The sequence below is a fragment of the Eschrichtius robustus genome, chromosome 12 (genome assembly GCF_028021215.1).
Source record: "Eschrichtius robustus isolate mEscRob2 chromosome 12, mEscRob2.pri, whole genome shotgun sequence".
Classification (NCBI taxonomy): domain Eukaryota; kingdom Metazoa; phylum Chordata; class Mammalia; order Artiodactyla; family Eschrichtiidae; genus Eschrichtius; species Eschrichtius robustus.
In genome coordinates, this window is record NC_090835.1 from 83,683,590 (window position 1) to 83,703,845 (window position 20,256).

The 20,256-nt window shown below is 43.7% G+C and overlaps 2 protein-coding genes across 2 annotated transcripts in view; both read right to left on the minus strand.

The window, feature by feature from the left end:
- Positions 1 to 1,956, minus strand: part of CILK1 (ciliogenesis associated kinase 1) — a 33,971-nt gene extending 32,015 nt beyond the window's left edge. The window contains exon 1 of the mRNA XM_068557846.1: positions 1,771 to 1,956. Within this exon, the coding sequence (XP_068413947.1) occupies positions 1,771 to 1,871 (101 nt within the window). The 5' untranslated portion in view covers positions 1,872 to 1,956. The remainder of the gene's footprint in view (positions 1 to 1,770) is intronic.
- On the minus strand, positions 1,901 to 19,690 carry LOC137773295 (uncharacterized). The gene is made up of 2 exons (XM_068557847.1): positions 19,481 to 19,690; positions 1,901 to 2,043 (listed from the first exon to the last, which is right to left on the minus strand). Exon 2 carries the CDS (start codon positions 2,018 to 2,020, stop codon positions 1,901 to 1,903), a length of 120 nt encoding a protein of 39 aa, XP_068413948.1. The 5' UTR covers positions 2,021 to 2,043; positions 19,481 to 19,690.
- Between the last annotated feature and the right edge of the window lie 566 nt (positions 19,691 to 20,256).

Below are 20,256 nucleotides of genomic sequence, written 5' to 3' on the forward strand. Positions count from 1 at the left end.
GGGCTTGACCCTAAAACTGATAGGAAGACATTAAAACCTCTTCGTTTGGGATCCCTGAAAGCAGAGCCTGAGGCAAGGACTTGGGTGCAGGGAGTTGATTTGGGAGGTGATTCCAGGAACCCAGGGCAAGGAGCAGGGAACCTGAGAACAGAGAGGGGGGAAACCCATGAAAGGACACATTACAGAGCTGACGCTGCAGTGGGCAACGGGGGCTCAGTCCTGCTGGGGACCTTCTGTGGACCAAGCAGGAGCACCTTGGTTGAGTCTTCCACGTGAACCTGAGGTGGGATACTGGTGGCGGGCACATCACTGCACACCCCAGCACGCTGAAGTCAGGTGGGACAAGGGGACATGATGGGGCAGCAAAGACGGTTTGGTACAATTGATTTTAGACAATTAGACTCACGTGTTTAATATAATCCCTTCAGGCTGGAATGGACAGGGGTAAGAATGGAAGCCAGGAACCCTAGAGAGGAAAGTATTCTAGAGGCAGAGGTGGTAAATGATAATGAGTTGAATGGGAGGTTAGCAGTGGGGAATTGGAGAAGTAGGTGGATCAGATAAATAGAGTTAGAGTCTATAGGACCAGACGACCAATGCTGGGGCACAGGGAGGGGTGTCGGGGGACTCCCAAGCTTTGCGGGGATGGAAATGTGTCATTTATCAAGACAGGCATTATGTGCTGGATGTAAGTTCAGTTTTGGGTATGATGAGTGTGAAGTGTCTTCAGGGCATCCAAATGGAGATGTTGAGAAGGCAACAGGATATAGATGGGTGTGGCAGGCAGCCTCTAAAATGGTCCCCAAAGCCCCCCACCTCCTGGTATTCACAAACTGGCATAATCCCCCTTCTTTAAATGACTTGCTTCTAACCAATAGAATACAGCAGTTTGAGAGGATACCCCTTCTGTGATTAGTTTACAAATGCAATAAGATGTCACTTCCATCTTGGCTGAAGACTCTCATTGCCTTCTTGATTTCCATGTCTTGATGGAGCAAGTTGCCACGTTGTGAGCTGCTCTTTGCAGAGGCCCACACAGCAAGGGACTGAGGGCAGCCTCCAGCCAAGAGCCAGCAGAGGACTAAGGCCCTCAGTCCAACAACACCCGAGGTACTGAATGCTGCCCACAGTCATGTGAGTGAGCTTGAAAGTGGATCCTTTCCCAGTCCAGCCTTCAGATGAGACCCCAGCACCAGCTAGCAGCTTGACTGCAGCCTCATGAGAGACCCCAAAGCAGAGAACTCAGCTAAGCCAGGCCCAGACTCCTGACCCACAGAAACTGTGAGATAGTTGTCTTAAACCACAATTTTGGGGGGTAAACTGTTATGCAGCAACAGATAACTAATACAATGGGTCTGGACTCAGATTGCAAAGGGAGAGTGGGGTGGGGGGAGCAAAACCGTAGTCACCAGACTACCACACGTGTAAAGGATCCAAAATAAGTCATTTCATTTCTCAGTTTCAGTTTCCTTTCCTATAAAATATTTCTTAATCTGCTTGTTACTACCTCCCCATATGAGAAGATCCTTGGAACAAGTACTAGAGCTGTATGCAAAGTAGTGCATCTAACATGCGGATGTGTTTAAGACTCTAACACGAGCATCCCAGAGTTCACAGTCATCTAACCCACAGCAATCAATGTCTGAGATTCTTCTCCATGCCTCCCCTGTAGAAACTTTTCACAGATGAGGAATGGAGAGCATAGAGTTAAAACTATGTTGACAATGTGTCATTGAGGATGGATTCGTGAGCATGAAGGATAAAACTTACTTTTTAATAGCAATCAGTTCCCCAGACTCGATGCTTCTTCCCAGCAGGACGGAACCATAGGTTCCATCCCCGAGTTGCTTGATGGTTGTGTATCTATTCATGGTGTGTCCGCTCAGGCCGGACACTCATCTCAGGGCCGAGGCGGATCAGTCCTGCAGCCACAGCAGACCTCCCCGGAGTGTAACCAGATTTTTCTATGGCAGCACCAGCACAAGGTACTCAATAGAACGTGACTATCTCCCAAATACATATTTTCAAAGATGAGTCTTCTGCCTTTAGAGAAAAATGAAAGACAAGGATAAATGTTAATGTATATTCTAAGTCTGTCTAAATCAGGGGTCAGCTGTAACCCCCACCCCTGCCACCTGTTTTTTTGTAAATAAAGTTTTATTGGAACACAGTCATGTCCACTCACTTGCATATTGTCTGCAGCTGCTTTCACGCTACACAGCAGAGTAGGTGTGACACAGACTGTATGACCCACAAAGCCTAAGGGATTTATTATTGTACCCTTTACAAAAAAAAAAGTTTGTTAACCTCTGGTCTAAATAATGCTCTTTTCCAATTTTTTATAAAATGAGGCATAGCGTTCTTGGAAAGTGATTTATCACTGACTCAGAAATGAATCAGCTGCAATTTGATGCCTTTCTGCTGACTAACCACTGTAGGCAAACAGGACATGATAACTACGGTCGATAGAGATTGCTGAGCTACAAGAATCCATGCTAAATATACTGTGTTATGTGTAATTCAGCTACAATTAACAATGTAAACATACAAAGGCCAAGAAATGCTTAAATTAAGGTTCTCCTGATATAGAACTTACACGTGCTCCATGAACTGTTTGTGGCTAGGCAACAACGATATTTTATTAATATTATTTTTATTACTAGATATTCAGAAGCTAAACAAAGAACTAGTAATTTTTTAAGGCCTGTATGTAGGGTGTCTCTCTTTTAAAGTCCTTCAGTTGTGTTCTTTAAAAAGATAAGTCATGGGACTTCCCTGGTGGAGCAGTGGTTAAGAATCCGCCTGCCAATGCAGGGGACACGGGTTCGAGCCCTGGTCCGGGAAGATCCCACATGCCGCAGAGCAACTAAGCCCGTGCGCCACAACTACTGAGCCTGTGCTCTAGAGCCCGTATGCCACAACTACTGAAGCCCACGCGCCTAGAGCCCGTGCTCCGCAACAAGAACAGCCACCACAATGAGAAGCCCACACACGTGAGGAAAAGTAGCCCCCGCTGGCTGCAACTAGAGAAAGCCCGCGCGAGGCAACGAAGACCCAATGCAGCCAAAAATAAATAAATAAATAAATTTATAAAGAAAAAGATAAGTCATTGATTTTTCATTTATAAAATTGAGTGTCATTCAGTCTGCCTATAATAGAGAAAATGCAGTACATAACTTAAGTGATTGTAATGCCTTTAGGCAAACATTAATAAAATGTAAATGCTTAAATGAGAACACTAAAGACATTAAAAAAATACATCTGTCAAACTAATAATCTGAAAAATCAAAAGATCGGAAAAGAATGATGGAATAAGTGACATTCTGCATCTAAGTCCAGTCAATGCAGCTTCTCCTTCCAGAAGAATTCCAGTCAATAAATGTAGAAGGAAAGAGGGAAATAAGAAATTCGTTATTAGGCAAACGTCACAATTTGTTGCAGACAAGAATTGCCGATGGATGCAAATATTGGTCGATGAACGTTTGAGGAGAAACAGGCTATTCGCATAGTTTCCAAGTATCTTTGGGAATTCCCTGGCAGCCCTTTCACTTACCAGGCCCAGTTTCTTCGATCCCTGGTTGGGGAACTAAGATCCCACAAGCCAAATGGAGCAGCCAAAAAAACAAAGTATCTTTAAGACATTTATTAATGTCAAAGGGAAAGATGGTAACTCTACAGGCAGAAATCTAACAGAAACCTCCTTACCCAAGTGATCAAGTTCAACATCAACATTACTAAGACATACGACACCATGTACCCTGGATATTATGCTCTGAGGAGGGCATACCATCACCTCTGTGGTGTTCTGTCAAAAATGCAGAACCTTAATCCACTCATGAGAAAACGTCAAACTCAAAATGAGGGACATGCTACAAAAAACTGACCGATACTCTTCAAAAGTGTCAAGATCATAAAAGGCAAGGACAGACTGAGGAACTGTCACAGATTGGAGGCAAAGAAGGAGACATGACAACTAAACACAATGTGAGAACCTGAATAAGATCCCAGAACAGATAAAAGACATTAGCAGAAAAGTTGGTAAAATTTGAATAAGGTCATAGTTTAGTTAATAGCACTGTGCCAATGCTAACTTCCTGAGTTTGATCATTGTTGTACGGTTATAGAAGATGTTAATATTAGGGTAAGCTGGGTGAAGAATCGCTAAGAACGGTCTGTACTATTTTTGTAACATTTCTGAAAGTCTAAAATCAGTTCAAAATTAAAAATTAAAAAGTAATTCTAGTCTATGTTTTTGTGAAGGCTGTGCATGACCTTGAGAAACCTTAAGAACTGTAAAGGTTATTCCTGATTTCACCATATTCTACCATATAACTGGAAAACCTTTTAGAGATCAAGCCTCCCCGCCCCTCCCCCACTCATTCCCATTTCCCCACAGAACCATTTTAAGGCCCCTGGTTTGAAGAGCATTTTCCTTCTTTTGAAGCTCTACAGGATCAGACACCCTACAACTTACTTCAGCAGCTCTTTACAGTGATAGATTCCATTGCTGATTAATAAATATTTCTAAAGCACGTCCTGTGTGACAGACCCTATGTTAATATCTGGGGATACAAAGACCAATAAAATACAGTCCTTTTTTTTTTTTTTTTTAAAGATCTTAGAGTCTCATGGCAGAGGATGAGAGTGGGTGGATGCATACTCATGAATATGCACTAAGATGTTTCATGTACACTGAGGGTACAGGATGTGGGGAGCGGTTAAGGAGAAAGCCCCCTGGCTTCTAACTTGGTTGATTCCACTTGGGCTCAGGTGGGCAGTAAGAAGAGTCTTCATAAAAGACTGAGTCTTGAAGGAAAAAGAAAAGTAGGTGTTTTGTAATGTAGGGGATTCTAGCATTCCAAGGAGCAGAAAAGAAGGCACAGGGGCTTGAATCTGGGGTGGAGGGGAAGGTGAGAGCTTGGAACTGGAAAGAGATAACCCCAGAAGTTTGCTTGTTGAGAGCCTCAAATGACATTTCAAAAAACATAAGGCTTTGACTAGATCCTATACTAAAGGAGAAGAAAACACTATAAAGGACATTAATGGAAACAATTAGGATACGGATGCTAGATTAAAGTATTGTATCTGTATTAAATTTACTAAAGTTGATGCCTGTCCTGTGGTTGTGAAACAGCATAGTCTTATTCTAAGAAAATACACCCTGAAGGATTTGTAAGCAAAGGACCATAATATATGCAATTTATTCTCAAGTGGTAAAACAAAAATTCTGTGTGTGAAGGTAAATTGGGGAAAAGGTGTATGGGTCTTCTTTGTACTGTTCTTGCAACTCTGTATGTTTGAATTATTCTAGACTAAAAGTTTAAAAAAAATTCTCAAAATGGTAGAGGAAGGAGATCTTTAAAGAGATAATACATATCAAGCATTTTTTTCAGCCTAAAACATTTTAATGTAGATTTACTTAATAAAACCTAATATGAACTTGCTCGTAAGACAGAACACATCATACATCATGGCTCCTCCACTTCACGATTTGTGCATTGTGGACTGTTTTGGATTCAAGGTGTGTCTCAACATAACATAGAAAGAGCATTTGGGCCACAACATAAGCAATTTTGGGCTCTGTGTTTGTTTTCCCCTCTTTTTCTTTTTCATATTTATCTCCATCTATTTCTGATATGACATATGATTTCTGCATCATTCATAATTTCATTTTCCAACAAATTAAAATTCCCAAATCATTGTTGTATGTCATCTTCCTTAAAAAAAAAAAATCACTGGAACTTTGATCTGTCAAAAATCAGCTAACTAATAAATTACATGCTTTATTTATCTATTTTTTTTAAAGTAGGCTTTGACCTAGAGACAGTGGGAAGTTAATTAAGGTTTTTTTTTTTTTTTTTTTGGCATCTCACATGATATTCGTGCCCTCTGTAATCCTAAGTAGCAGCAGCGTTCTTGGAGGCTGCCAGGATTCTTTTTTTTTTTAAGGTTTTTTTTTAACAAGAAAATAACATGATCAGATTTGCATTTTGTAAGTCCAGTTAGTTTTCTTAATGTCCAACCGAAACCTGCCTATTCTAATTTAAGCTAATTTCCTCACGCTTTGTTTTTTTTGTGTGTGAATATAAAGAAACTATCTAACGAAAATGTGATGTACATCAAATTAGTAATCAAATGTGTATCTCTCAACCTCCTCTTGCTGTAGTTACACAACCTTTCCTCATAGGACCTGTTTTCCACTCCTTTAATTATCTTTGGCATTCATCTCTGAATCCTCACGCGTTTCTCCATGTCTTTGATGAACTGTGGCAACCAAAACTTAATAACGATCTACATTCCAGTAGCCTGTGGGCTCTCCCCCACTTTTTTTGCAATGGCATTATATATAATAATAATAATTCATATCTATCAATTATTAATCATAGAAGCCTTTCTTTGATAGTTAGTTCCTCATCTACTAAAACTGCATAATTGGGACAATGTCTTCCTAGATTATCACTGAGAAAAAGCTATCTTGAAAAAATTAAGAACTTTACTGAAATCGTGATAGAATGGGTCATTCATTCAGTATACAGTCACCCTATGATTCCTCCTTGTTACTGTCTGTCACATTATCATAGAACAAAATTCAATTTCTCTGGCAAGATTTGACCCTCACCAACACGTGGCGGTTGCTTTTTAATTTTATTTCAGGTAATTACATACCGACTGTAAAATGGATCAGACTAGAGTCTCTTCAGGCACCGAAGTCAGGTTGACAATTTTATTCAAACTTTACCAAGATGCCAAGCACTATGCAAGGCTTCTGGGGCACATTATGGATAAGAGAAGGGTCCTTCCTTTAAATAACTCCTGATCAACACGTACATGGAAAATGTAGGAAACGCTATAAGCCCATGGTAGAGAGAGCAATAAACTCTTGGGAGGAGGGAGAGATCAGACACCCCTTCAGAGAAGAGGTAATATTGAGGTTTGAAGAATGAGCAAAGTTTTATTACACAGAAAAGGGAGAGAAAGGAATTACAGATGGACGAAACTCTGCAAAAGGTTGGTGGGTATAAGAGCTTGGTATGTTCACGAGAGCTTACGGTTCCTACGCTGGGTGAACAACAGAATCACCTGGGGAACTTTTAACAAATACTGATGCCCAGGCCCCGCCTCTAAGAGTCAGGTTGAGGGTGGGGACTGAGTTTTGATAATTTAGAAAGCCCTCCAGGGGACTGTAATGTGCAACCCCACTATGAAGTACAGGGCTAGGACATAAAAGCCACGGAGGGCAGTAAGGAAATGCAGGGAATGGCTAGAAACTTAGGGTGAGGCCCAGCTGTGAGGGCGTATATCTGTCATGCAGGAGTTTGGTCTTTACCCTGCCACACGGGAGCTCTCTGGGGCTTTTAAGCAGGGAAATGACATGAGGGAGATCCCCCTGGACTATTCAAACTGATGTTAGAATAGAGAGACTAGAGGCAGAGAGACTAGATGGAGGTTACTGCAATAGTCAGGTGAAATATGTGGAAGGCCTGAACAAAGGCACCAGACAGGATGAATGTTATAGAGAGTAGGAGACACAGTGGGTTCTGTTTTCTAAGGTGTTGAATTTGAGATATGCACAAAACCTCTCACTGGAGATGCTCTAATGTTGCTTTATTTCTTTTCCCCAAAGATAGTGCATTATTGGAGTTCTTATTAGGAGGACAATATTCAGACAATGCTAATACCTTGCACAACTCTGGGGTACTCATAGAACACTACATGAATGGTGTCCACTGGAGTTTTGCAACATGGCAGCTGTGGGTCCGGAACAAGGGACATGACAATCTCAACGTACACCTGAATTACTGTACAAATTTGGATGACAAACTTCAAGAAAGATATTAAAGAACATAATAAGGGGCCTAAATGAAAGCACGAGAAGAGTAGTTGAAGAAACAGAGAATGCATGAAGAAAAAGGGACTTAGGAAGCTGTGGTGATTGTTTCAAGGGTACAAAGGAGTATCAGAGAGGAGGGTTAGTTACACTATATACAGATCTAGAGAACAGAACCATGACAACTATCTGAGCTTTCTGTTCTCTAGTGAATTATTTCCAAGTGGTATTATTCAAATTAGCATTAGACAAAAAGTAGCATTCAACCCATGGTCAACTCTGAGCATATCCTAGCAGGAAGTGGTCACTGACTTTTGAGATCAGTATTGTTCAGTTGTTCATCATTTTTGTGGTGGCCTGAATATGATGACTCATGTTTTACTCTGAAAGGAAAGGACGAAAACAACAGGGTGATGGACAACGCACTAGGAAAAAGAAGGGCGATATGACTGATGCCATTGCTGATCTACCCAATAGCAATGCTCCTCTTGTTGCTTAGTTTATAGGGCTCTGATTTTATTCCCGATTCAATACAGTCAGGGATGGCAGTCACCTACTACAGCCCCAGGGCATGGACAACGATCAGTTGAAGCCAAGCCAAACAATTCCATTGTACTTCCTACCCAACACTGTTTAGGAGTGGGACTATGGCCCTGACTTATGAGACGGAAAGGAAAGTGAGCTGGTGAGGGAAGAGAAGGGCTTCTGAGAGGGAATCTACCCTTTGATAGAGACAGCTGACAAAGAGGTTGCCCTGTGTTTCTGCCTTGAACATGGTTGTATAAAGCTGTAATATTCAGAGCTGAGACAGTCTTCTGGTGATTATGAGACGTCAGCTCTAAAGATGAGAATCCCAACTGCTGAGGATGGATTAAAAGAAAGAAGCTGAATCCTGGATGACATCACTGGGCTGCTGCACGATCCCTGAAAATATCTGCTTTAGATTTCTTGTTATATGACCTAATCAAAAGTCTTTGTCGCTGAAGCCACCATCAGATATTCTGTCAAGGACAACTGAAAGCATTCCTCTGGAACACACACAGTGACCAGGGAATGGCCCTTGGGGTAAGTTTCTGGCAGGGTAGAGATGACCAGAGTGCTACAGTTGTACAAGCAAGAAGTCACCATGTGGACCACTAGCCAAAAATCTCAAGGAAGGCTTACGGCCACTGATCCCTAAATAATGGCTAATTTCTCTCGTCATGGACGTGTCATTTACTGATCCATGCATCACTGGCAAAAACCAATTAAAAAATTTTTTCCTTACTAACAATATTAGTTTTCCACAGCTGCTGTTCGTGAATTACCATAAACTTGGTAGCTTAAAACAGCAGAAATGTGTTCTCTCACATTTCTGGAGGCCAGAGTCCAGAACCAGTATCACTGGGTCGAGATCAAGGTATTGGCACCTCCTCCAGAGGTATTGGCTCACTTCCTCCTTGTCTCTTCGAGCGTCTGGTGGCTGCTGGTGTTCCTTGGCTTGTGGCACATCACTCCAGTCTCTGCCTCTGTGGTCACACTGACTCCTCTCTGTGTCCAATCTCCCTCTGCTTCTCTCTTACGAGGACTAGTGTTTCCATTTAGGACCCACTAAACCTATCTCCATTTAGACATAGGTTTATCTCCCCATCTCAGATTTCTTAATTTAATCGCCTCTACAAAGTCTATTTTGCCAAATAAGGAAAAATTCACAGGTTCCAGGGACTAGGACCTGATATCTTCAGGGGATAGATACCACCATCCAATGAAACCTCCCAAAGACTCCCACAGTCATCTGAGCTATGGCAGCTTTGTATTCATACAAAGTTGAGTGTCTTAGGAATGAAATCAAGAATCTAATGCTTAGCTACCCAATGAACAAAGGCAGTCCTTTTTGAACGATAGAGAGTATTTCTCTTTAACTCTACAAAGCAGACAAGCCTTCACAATTCTGGCTGAAATCTCAGTAGATGACATTAGCATACGGAGGTTCTACCCTGTGTGGACCAGGGGTTGCAAACAGGCAGCCTGAGGATGGAATTCACAGATATGCTTTGAGTTTATATTTAAAAATGGGAACTTTCATATAAATATCGAGATTTTGGGTAGCTCTAGAAAAACTGAAGAGCTAATAACACAAGGTCCTTTGCCCTCCGTGGGAATAAAAAGCTAGACAAGGGTGGTAACTGGCCTTTTAGGCCAAGCGTGAGCTCTCTATCCCGTCACTGTCCCCAACCTCCCTGTGTCCCTAAAATGAATGTCGTGTCAGTTGCTAATTTTTTTTTTTTAGTTGCCATTTATTTTTGCACCTTCCCGGCCACTTGTTTTACTAAAAGAAAAATATTTCTCTATTCCTGTGCCTATATCAAAAGTAACAAAGGAAAAAGCCTGGGAAAAAACCTCATTCGAAGAAAAACTGGAGGGAAAGAAAAATTGTTGTTCTCTTTTTAAAAGAGAAGAGCAACTCCCTACCGTTTAACAAGCACATACCCAGCTTCCTTGATTCTTGTACATTTCCTCCTCTGCCCCTGAGAGCGTCTGAATTCACAGTTCCTGGTATAGACAGTCACTACTGCCTGGGAAGTGAATGGGGTGTAACAGCCCATCCATTAACTTGGGGAATCAGCTAACATGTTAACGGGCAGTACTTCTAAATACCACTCAGACTCCAAGAATGAACTTGGATAATCACTCACTATAACCAATCCACACGTAGCTTACTAATATATCAAATAAGCCAAAAAGGTAATAATAATAATAATTTCAGAACTTACTATGTATACCGTACTGTTATAAGTGCTTTGCATATATTAATCCATTCAGTCCTCACAACGGCACCAGGTAGGTACTATTATTATTACCCCTATTTTACAGATAAGGAATCTGAGACACCAGTTACTGGTTCAAGGTTATGCAACTAATAAGTGTTGGCAGTGAGATAGGAACCTGGGCCGACTGCACCAAACTTAGGGGAGAGATTGCAAAAGATCCAAAGGTTATGAAATCTTTTGAGGATCTGAGAACGAGAGGAATTAAAAGAAGTACTTTGTAGCTCAAAGTCCAAATATGGAAACCGGTGATGTGGCCATGCTCTAGTTGGCCTCATTCTACAATCGAACTGCAGTGGACCGAGCGGGGACCTTGCCCGCAGCCACTGCCTACAGGGGAGGCAAGTGATTGCAGACAAAGAGGAACTGAGTCCCAGTTTCCACTCGGCACAGACCTCCTGTGACTCGGAGCATCTCTTGGCCCTCGGGTTAATTTCTGTGAGGTGAGGGCACGGGACTTAATGAAGCAAGGTGGTTTCCTGCTCCATTGTTCTGTGGTTCTGTGGCTCTCTGGGTCAGGAATCAAGCTGGCACTTGTCTAAGAAAAAAAACAGATCAACGTTTCCACCTTTCCCATCACATGCACAAAAGCTAGCGAAGAGCAGACAGTGCCCCAGAGGGACCCTGTGTGCTATACATCATCTCCCTTCCGGAGCAGGATAAGTGTCTCACTGTCTTAGCCAGACCCCAAAGCTCAGAATCTACTCCTTTTCCTCCCTCCGAGTCCAGCTCAAACATCACCTTTCCAGGGCCTCCTGTCCCAACCTGCACAGACACAGCCAACGGCTCTCTCCCCAAGAGGCCACAGTGCCCTGTCCCCACTCCCCCAGTGGTCAATGACACACAGGCCTGTCCCGGACAGTCACCACGCTTCTTTCATCTCTGCCCTCATACCTCATGCTCCGCCTACACTAGCAGGTACTCATGGTTTGAATGGTCAAAACATGAATTTTAGTCTTTGCTATGTATCTTCTGTACCACCCTTGGTAAGTATCTCAAAACAGAATGCTTCTATTTCTTCATGCGCAAAGTCATGGTACTCAGATTGTTTGCCCTGAGCAGAAATGTTCTGAAGTTCTGAGATGGGAGAATAGTAAATACTGCAGAAAGGCTAAAGCAGGCAGGCTGCCTGGGCCCTCCCACCATGGTGCTGGAATTACTGGGTCTCAAAGAATCACAGAAAGGTCCCCACAGTGTTGTCAGATCAGGCCTTCGGCTTCTGGGTTAGGCTGTACCCAACTCACAGAGCAGCACAGCTGTATTTCGCTTTCAAAGGGTTCCAGACAAACGTTGAAATGAATGCTATGGTTTTTCTGGCTAGGTGACATTGGGGAAATCTTCCTGCGGTCTGTCCCAATTCCCTCCCCTCGGCTCAGTCCCCAGTAGGGCAGATCATCTGCTCACGGCCGGGATCTCACACCGGGTGCCCTGCTCATTCCCACCCTGGGAAACCAACCAGGCAAAGGGTGGTCCGCTCTTTAGTTTGAAAACTTAAAGAGTCACTGAATAAATGCCACAATTACTCATTTTTTAAGATAGGAGACAGAAAATTGTACGCAAAAGTGGGCATCTCTGGGAGTCGTGGTTTACCAGCGCCACTTCCACCATTCAGACCTGTGTGAAGAGCTTTTCTCCCTGAGCCTTGATCGTTTTCCACTGAAAAGATGCCACTGCTTTCACCTGTCCTCATCGGAAAACTAGATCATGTGCAAAATCACTCAATGGCCCTTCTCCTGGCACTTCTGAGTTCCATTTTACCTTAACTGGCATGAATTCTAGGTTCGAACATTTCATAACTTTACAAGAGTAAAGTTAATGGTGTTACATTTCTAAAGTTAATATTGTTACATTGTTACATTACATCATTACATTTTTAAAAGGTACTAAAAATAATACATTTGTATTTCTAATTTTTCTCTCTGGGACCTAATTCTTCTACCCACATACATTTTAGCAAGAATGTCCTTTAAATATTTTGCCTCTTGGACCAGTGCTTTTTTCTGCATTGGGGACAGCAGCTACAATGCCCAAAGAGCCTCCTTTATTGTGGAACGTGCTCTGCCTTTCCTGTGACAAGGAGCACATTAAAGATGCTTCTGGCTACTGCCTTAATTGGAAGGATGGGAGAAGAGGATCCGTTACCTGGGCTGCCCTCTTCTATTCCCCAGAGACTGTTTCATGCCCTGACCTCCCTCACATCCTTCAACCCCAGCTTCTGAAAGGAGAATTCATGCACCAGGTCCTAAATCCCAGGAGAAGGGTCTACCACTTCCCATCACTTCTCCCACAAAGGGCGCTGTGCCCCGAACCTAAAGTAAAGTCTTCCATTGCTTGTAGATTATTTCTAAACTAGGACCCATCATTCTATGTGGTGTGTGGGCTGTGAAGAACCGAAGGGAAAGGAAATATTGAAGACCCAGAGGAAGAATAAATTTCCTCTGACTTGTGGGAAACTGCGGATGAGTTGGGGTGACAGTCTCCCAGCTTCACGCAGGCAGTGGCCGTGGTCCCAGCCCCAGGTGCTCACCTGATTGCCACCCTCTGTTCTAAGGGTGGGCAAGGGAGGGCGAGGTGAAGATGAGGGAGTGAATCAGAACATGTCACACATTCAAGCGCTACTCAAATATCACAGCACGTTTAACTCAGGGCTGATCTCACGCAGCGTAAGATGCTTCACCACCATGTGTAACAACAAACAAATCAATAAAACATATTGAGGAAGTAAAGGCTTAACATAAAAATAAAATAGAGCAGGTGTCAGCAAATGTTTTCTGTGAAGGGCCGGTAAATACGTTAGGCTGTGAGGGTGACATGTTTCTGGCACAACTATTCAAATCCTCTGCTGTAGCACAAAAGCAGCCACAGATGACACGTAAACAAATGGGCACGGCTGCATCCCGGTACAAGTCTATTTACAAAAACAGGCAGTCGGCAGGACATGCCTGCAGGGCATGATGTGTGGACCCCTTAAGCACAGGAAACCTTGCACGGAGGCAGAGCACTTTAGCCCTTTCCACATAATCCTCATTTACCTGTGGGTCACAGGGTTACATATACAGACTGTGTGTATCCTGAGAATATAAGCTTCCTGCGGGCAGAAATTTTGTTATGTTCACAACTGTATTCCCAGCAACCAGACAAGTACCTGGCATCCGGTTGGCCCAAATAGGGGCTCAAAATAAAGATGTGTTGAATGAATAAATTAATGAATGAGTAACTTATGGGTTTATAAAGGGTCACTTTGTTAATTTTCCTATACCATCAACCCCACTCCTACTGCCATCCCTCATAGATTCTTTACAAAACTGAACAGCTCTATGGAGACTAGGGCACAAAAATTATGAATGCTTCTAAAAGCTTTTATAACAATTTAGGAAAACATTTGCTTTTTAACAGCTAAGATGACAGGTAGGCATATATAACTTACTTTTTTCTCACTCGGTTTCGTCTGGTTAAACCAATCATCAGTAAATTCACTTTCAAAGCACAGGCAGTGTCCAAGAGGACAGAACCATTAACTCTTGTCTTCTCGGAACTACAAACTCATGCAGATAGTAACTTTCATGATATTGTGAAATATGTAGGTGGACATTACACCACTACTCCTTTATCTTCTTGGTTCTGGGCCATTATCTTCTATATTAACCACGAGAGCAGTCACATGTTATCAGCACTTTATCATAGACCACACTACACCTATAGAAAGATAAAAAATGACTCACATTGATCTTTCCTCACAAATACGTGGCTCTCACAAGCCCTCGGCCATCACTGTACACTTATCAAGTGGCTACTAAGAGCATGGTGGAAATAACACTATTGTGTTATTTTATTTTAAAAACAGTATTTTTTAAATTAAAAAAAAACTGAGGATGACAAACAAAATCTAGGAAAAATTGAAAGTAAGTTAATATATAACAATGCTAATTAGCATAGATTGAATGCTCAGTTTAATAGGACCTAAGTTCAACATGGGCATAGTATCATATTGAGGAAACCTGACTATAGAATCAGATTTTTTTTCCCTATAAGGGACCTGAATGATCACCCCCCCCCCCCACCCTCACTTCACAGCTGAGATGCTGCGGCCTAACGGACAGAATTCTTGTTACCTTCAGGGCAGCAGAGTTTTAAATGTGTGAATATAAGAAATGTTTTCATAGTCGATTAAAGATGTAACAAATGCTCCCACTTCCCCTTCTGCAAAAAGTACATGAAGGTATTGCTAATCCTGAAACTACATAGAAAAAAAAGTGGCAGCTCTCCAGAGACGTGTTTTCTTCAAACTCTGAGACAGCTTCAAAAGTCGGCGCTCCCAGGATTTGAAACCAGCTGCACAGGTGAGTTCAAACCCAGGCACTTCTTTCTACGAAGGTTTCGACTTTCAAAGCACAGTGACTTACTTCACTCTGTATGACAGACTCTAGGTCCATCCACCTCACTACAAAATAACTCAATTTCATTTCTTTTTATGGCTGAGTAATATTCCATTGTATATATGTGCCACATCTTCTTTATCCATTCATCTGTTGATGGACACTTAGGTTGAAGTAAGTCAGAAAGAGAAAAACAAATACCGTATGCTAACACATATATATGGAATCTAAAGAAAAAAAAAAAAAAAGGAACCTAGGGGCAAGACGGGAATAAAGACACAGACCTACTAGAGAATGGACTTGAGGACATGGGGAGGGGGAAGGGTAAGCTGTGACAAAGTGAGAGAGTGGCATGAACATATATACACTACCAAACGTAAAATAGATAGCTAGTGGGAAGCAACCGCATAGCACAGGGAGATCAGCTCGGTGCTTTGTGACCACCTAGAGGGGTGGGATAGGGAGGGTGGGAGGGAGGGAGACGCAAGAGGGAAGAGATATGGGAACATATGTGTATGTATAACTGATTCACTTTGTTATAAAGCAGAAACTCACACACCATTGTAAAGCAATTACACTCCAATAAAGATGTTAAAAAAAAAAAAAAAAAAAAAAGCACAGTGAGCCAGGCACTTAAAGTGCAAGGACGCTTCCGTTTCCTTGGAAGGAATCAAGAAAGGAAGCTCTCCGCTTGGATTGAGTATTTCCCTAGGATCTGTTGAGCAGTAGAATTTTCCGAGCATCAGACAGCACCTCACGAGGAGCAGAGAGAGTGAGCGTGAATTCCACATCAACCTTGGTTACCATCTCGAGGGGACCCTCCACTGCTTCTACTTCTTTGGCTACAAGTAAAGATGCCTCTGATTTCTTCCTTCCATAACTTAGCATTTTAATGCAATCTGCCCCAGGAATTGATTTACTTCAGCAAATTGCTTTTACCAGGTAATTTTCTTGAACACACAGGTGTACTAATAAGGAAGTTAAAACCCTTTCAAGGAAAGCACAGCCACAACCTAGGACACGGTTACACTGTAGATATGGGTGTAAGTCATCTGGCGCATACCTCTGCATGTTCTCCGGGTCACCTACAGCAACCACAAACACTGAGGTCCACAGATAGGAGGTTTCTGATGCTCTAGTTACAGGCCTTTCTCAGAAGGTCATGGTCAAGCAAGAGAGCTGATGAGAAAATTTACAGTTAAGACACTATTCACAGGCTGACAGATCAACATACAAAGAAAGGTCACTGTGCCCAGAATTCTGCCAAGAAATCGCTAGGCAACACGTCCTACCATAAATACATACCCTCACAAGCAGAAAAACAGAAGTGCTACGTACAACTCCAACTCAGCAAGAGCCTTCCACATGAAATGGAGGAGATTGCCGCAAAGAAGCAGTGAAAAAAAAAAATTTAAAGGCAGTCGTGTTCCTGGCAAGGTTCAGACGGAAAAACAGCAACAGATCCCAGAAGCAGAGCTGTCACCAGGAATAACCTAAGCTCAAGCTGTTTTAAGTAAGGGCAGGATAACACTTACTAAGGATTCTGCATGGCTGCCATCCCCTGGGCTTCCAGACCCAGCCATGACTTGACTCCAAGTCAGCTGACAAACATCTACCAAATATCTGCTACATGTTCAGGGCTCTCCCAGTCACTGGAGGGATGAGCAGATTTTTGTCAGGTGTGTTCCAGGGGCTGTTCAGGCACCAAGACCATCTCCACACTGCAGCCAGGTGGGGAGGCATTTCCCCTATTTTACACGCGAGGACTAATGCTTGGAGAATCCATAAGGACACATGAGTACTGAGGAGTGAGGCCCCGACCTCAATTCTGCCTGACTTCAAAGCCCACAACCCCACATTACCATGCAGAAAATATGGCTCCTGCCCTAAAGAGGCTTAAAATAACCTAAACCAATGAGAGATCAATATAAGCCCTCGAGCTTCCGTGGTGGCGCAGTGGTTAAGAATCTGCCTGCCAATGCAGGGGTCACGGGTTCGAGCCCTGGTCCGGGAAGATCCCACATGCCGCGGAGCAACTAAGCCCGTGCGCCACAACTACTGAGCCTGCGCTCTAGAGCCCGCGAGCCACAACTACTGAAGCCCGTGCGCCTAGAGCCCGTGCTCCGCAACAAGAGAAGCCACCACAATGAGAAGCCTGCTCACCTCAACGAAGAGTAGCCCTGGCTCGTCCACAACTAGAGAAAGCCGCATGCAGCAACAAAGACCCAACTCAGCCGAAAAAAAAAAAAAAATACAAGCCCTCAATGCTAGTGTCAAAGTCAAACTTTAAAAGGTGCATTACAAAAGAAACTGGAGACTTGCAAGAGAGAGAAGAGAAATGAATAGTTAGAGAAGATGTTATAGAAGAAGTGAGGACTTAGCTTCCTCCTCTGAGGAAGGGTAAGATTTGCACAGGAGATGGGGGAGAGGGGTGAGGGTTTCTAGGACAGCGATCTGAGCAGGAACCATCCCGGCCCCCTTAGTAGAACAGGCTCGAAAGAAGACCACACCCATAGAGTGCAAAGATGTATGCTGAACCGAAAATAGAATTTAGATAGGAGGGGTGAGGCCTGATTATGAAAGGCCTTAAAAATCAGGCAAATTATTTTAGACTTGAGAGAGTTGAGAAGGGAGAGGACCTGAGGGTTGCAAGGCAAGGAGAGACGTGAGGAACTGATAGTTTTAAAAGACTAGATGGTCAAGAAGCTGAAGAAACCAGAAAGGTGTGTGTCTCATTCATTCATTCACCCATTCCATCCGTCCATCCACTCATTCAGCAAACATTTAGTGAGGACTTACTAAAAGCCAGCTTGGGGCGCTAGCTCAGAGGCTGCCCCAGTCTGCAGGAGAGGAAGGGTGAGCTTCTGGATTAGAATATGGAGGGAGGGCGCTATATAAATCACATGTCAAAGGTCTTCATGACTCATTGATAGAAAGGATGAAGGAAATGAAGGAAAAGACTGTTAAAGAGAATTCCAAAAGGTTCAAGACTGACAGGATTTCCACCATTACTGGGAACCTCAAAAAACAATGAGAAGAAAACAATGAAAGTAGAAAAAGAGCTTTGATGATGTGAAACAGTCAACAAATAAAACCCCCAAAGCCTGGTTTCTTTATCCTGGTAGCCTGTTTACACACAGTCTGAAAGTAAGAAATTTCAGTGAGAAAAAAGCATTTCTTTGTGGCTAAATGCTGAGTTCCCTTGGCTAGGACAGACCTCTGCCCACTCAAACAAGCTCCATCAACCCTCCAACACATCCTTCCATCATCTGAAACTAAACTGGTCTCACTTAGAAACGTGGTTGCCCGCTCTTGCCCTGCCACCAGTTTTGACTCTGGAGAAGGGGACAAGGTAAAGGGGACAGGCAGGGTCACTGTAAGGGCTGGACCTTAGGGAGCAAGCAGTGGCACAGGGTATCATTTTAAATAAAGAATCCCACCACTGCTCTTATTTCTACACCCACAATTACTGGTCCTCAAATAGACAGGAAGGCCAAATTCTTTACCAAATTGCAGTGCTTTGTTCAGAAACTATTTCAAATGTGCATATTTATGAATACATTAACTCTTAGCACAGCTAACATATGGTTGAGGCACAAATTCTTCCTAATAATTTATATGTTAACTACACAAATTTAAAGCTCATTTTAATTTTATATTCAGCAAAAATACAATTCACTTTGAGGGCACATCCTGAAAGCCCACTCACTGGAAAATGTGAGAAATGAAAACTGTACCTATCAAGCTGCTACAAAGAGTGCTCCAGGCAAAAATAGAAAACAAGTGCCAATACCTTAGAGAAGTCTAGCTCTGGATGCAAAATTCAGGGTGGTATTTTCTCAGTATAATTCAGCTTTAGCAAAAGCAGCTCTTTATTTAGTTGTAAGTGGAAACGAATACTCTTTTCTGCAGAATAAGGCATTCAACTACTTTTTTATTTAAAAGTAAAAGCCCTCAATGCTAGTGTCAAAGTCAAACTTTAAAAGGTGCATTACAAAAGAAACGGTGGTTCTGTAAAGTCCTTCAGCATCCCTCTCATAACATCTACTCAGATTAGGAAGAAAGAAATCAGAGCAGAAAGAAACCCAGTGAAAAATGGTTGCACATAAATGTGTGAGGATTTCTTGCTCAGACCTCTTGCGGGACAGCCAAAGGCCTAGTCAGGAAAATTCCGAAAGCAAGTCCTCCATATCCTACCAAAGGGGCTTCAAATCGGGCCGGGATCTTTCCCTTCTTTAACGCCAAAAAGTAAACACCCATCAAAATCTTCCAGACTCCGAGGAAACGGGAGTTTTTCTGCCAAGAGGGAGAGACCCACAGGACCGCGGAGAGAAACTACAGCCCGAGAGCCTCTCCCTCGCCCTCCGATCCTTCGCGGGGCCACGGCACTGGGGGCCCTCGCAGCTCCGGTCCATCACCCCGAGTGACAGGTCACCCGGCAGAAGCCCCTAATCCCCCACCCCACTTACCGGCGCCGCGAGCACAGGCGGGGGCCCGCCCCTGCGGGGAGCGCGGCTTCTCGGAGGGCGGACGCGGAGCCGGCCCGGGAGCGGGAGCAGGAGCAGGGCGACCCCCGCTAGGACGGGCCGAGGGGTCCGCGTAGGGACGCCCGGGGGCGCCGGCGAGGGGCGCGGGCCGCGCCGCGCATGGTGAGCGGCGGGGCACCCGGCCGCTCTCCAGTCTCCGGCAGGAAAACAAACAAAAGGCAGGGAGGCTTCTGGTGGGGACGACCGGCCTCTTTCCCTGGGAAAAGTTACCCTGCAGCTCCCCTCGCTGGCCCTGCGCGTCCCTGCACCGCGGCCGGGTCGCCGGGGGCGCCGAGCCGCGCGCTCCGCTCTCCACCCGGGGCCCGCTGGAGCCCAGGGTTCCTGAGGCCCGCCGACCGCCAACGCGCCCTCCAGCTCCACACGCTCGCCTTACTGCAGATCGGCTGTCTCGGGCATCAGGATGGAGAAGTGCAGGCTGAGGATGCACGTTCGCAGGACATCTCATTACAGGTGATCGAGGTGAACACACTTTCCTGGCTTTAAAAAACGTAACTGCAGTGCCACCGAAAGTGGTTGAAGATGGCAAATTGCGTCATATCTATTTTACCATAATAAAAAATATCTAAAATAAAAACCAGACTGCCCGTTAGCATCCATTTGAACTTCAAGAGTTTTTATATTGTGAGCAACTTTAGTTTGGAAAACCGGATTGTTAGGTGGGGAACAGACTAGATAATGGTCTACAGAATCGTCCTCTG

Coding starts and splice junctions, on each gene's coding strand:
- LOC137773295 (XM_068557847.1), bottom strand. CDS start 2,020: ATGTATTTGGGAGATAGTCACGTTCTATTGAGTACCTTGTGCTGGTGC.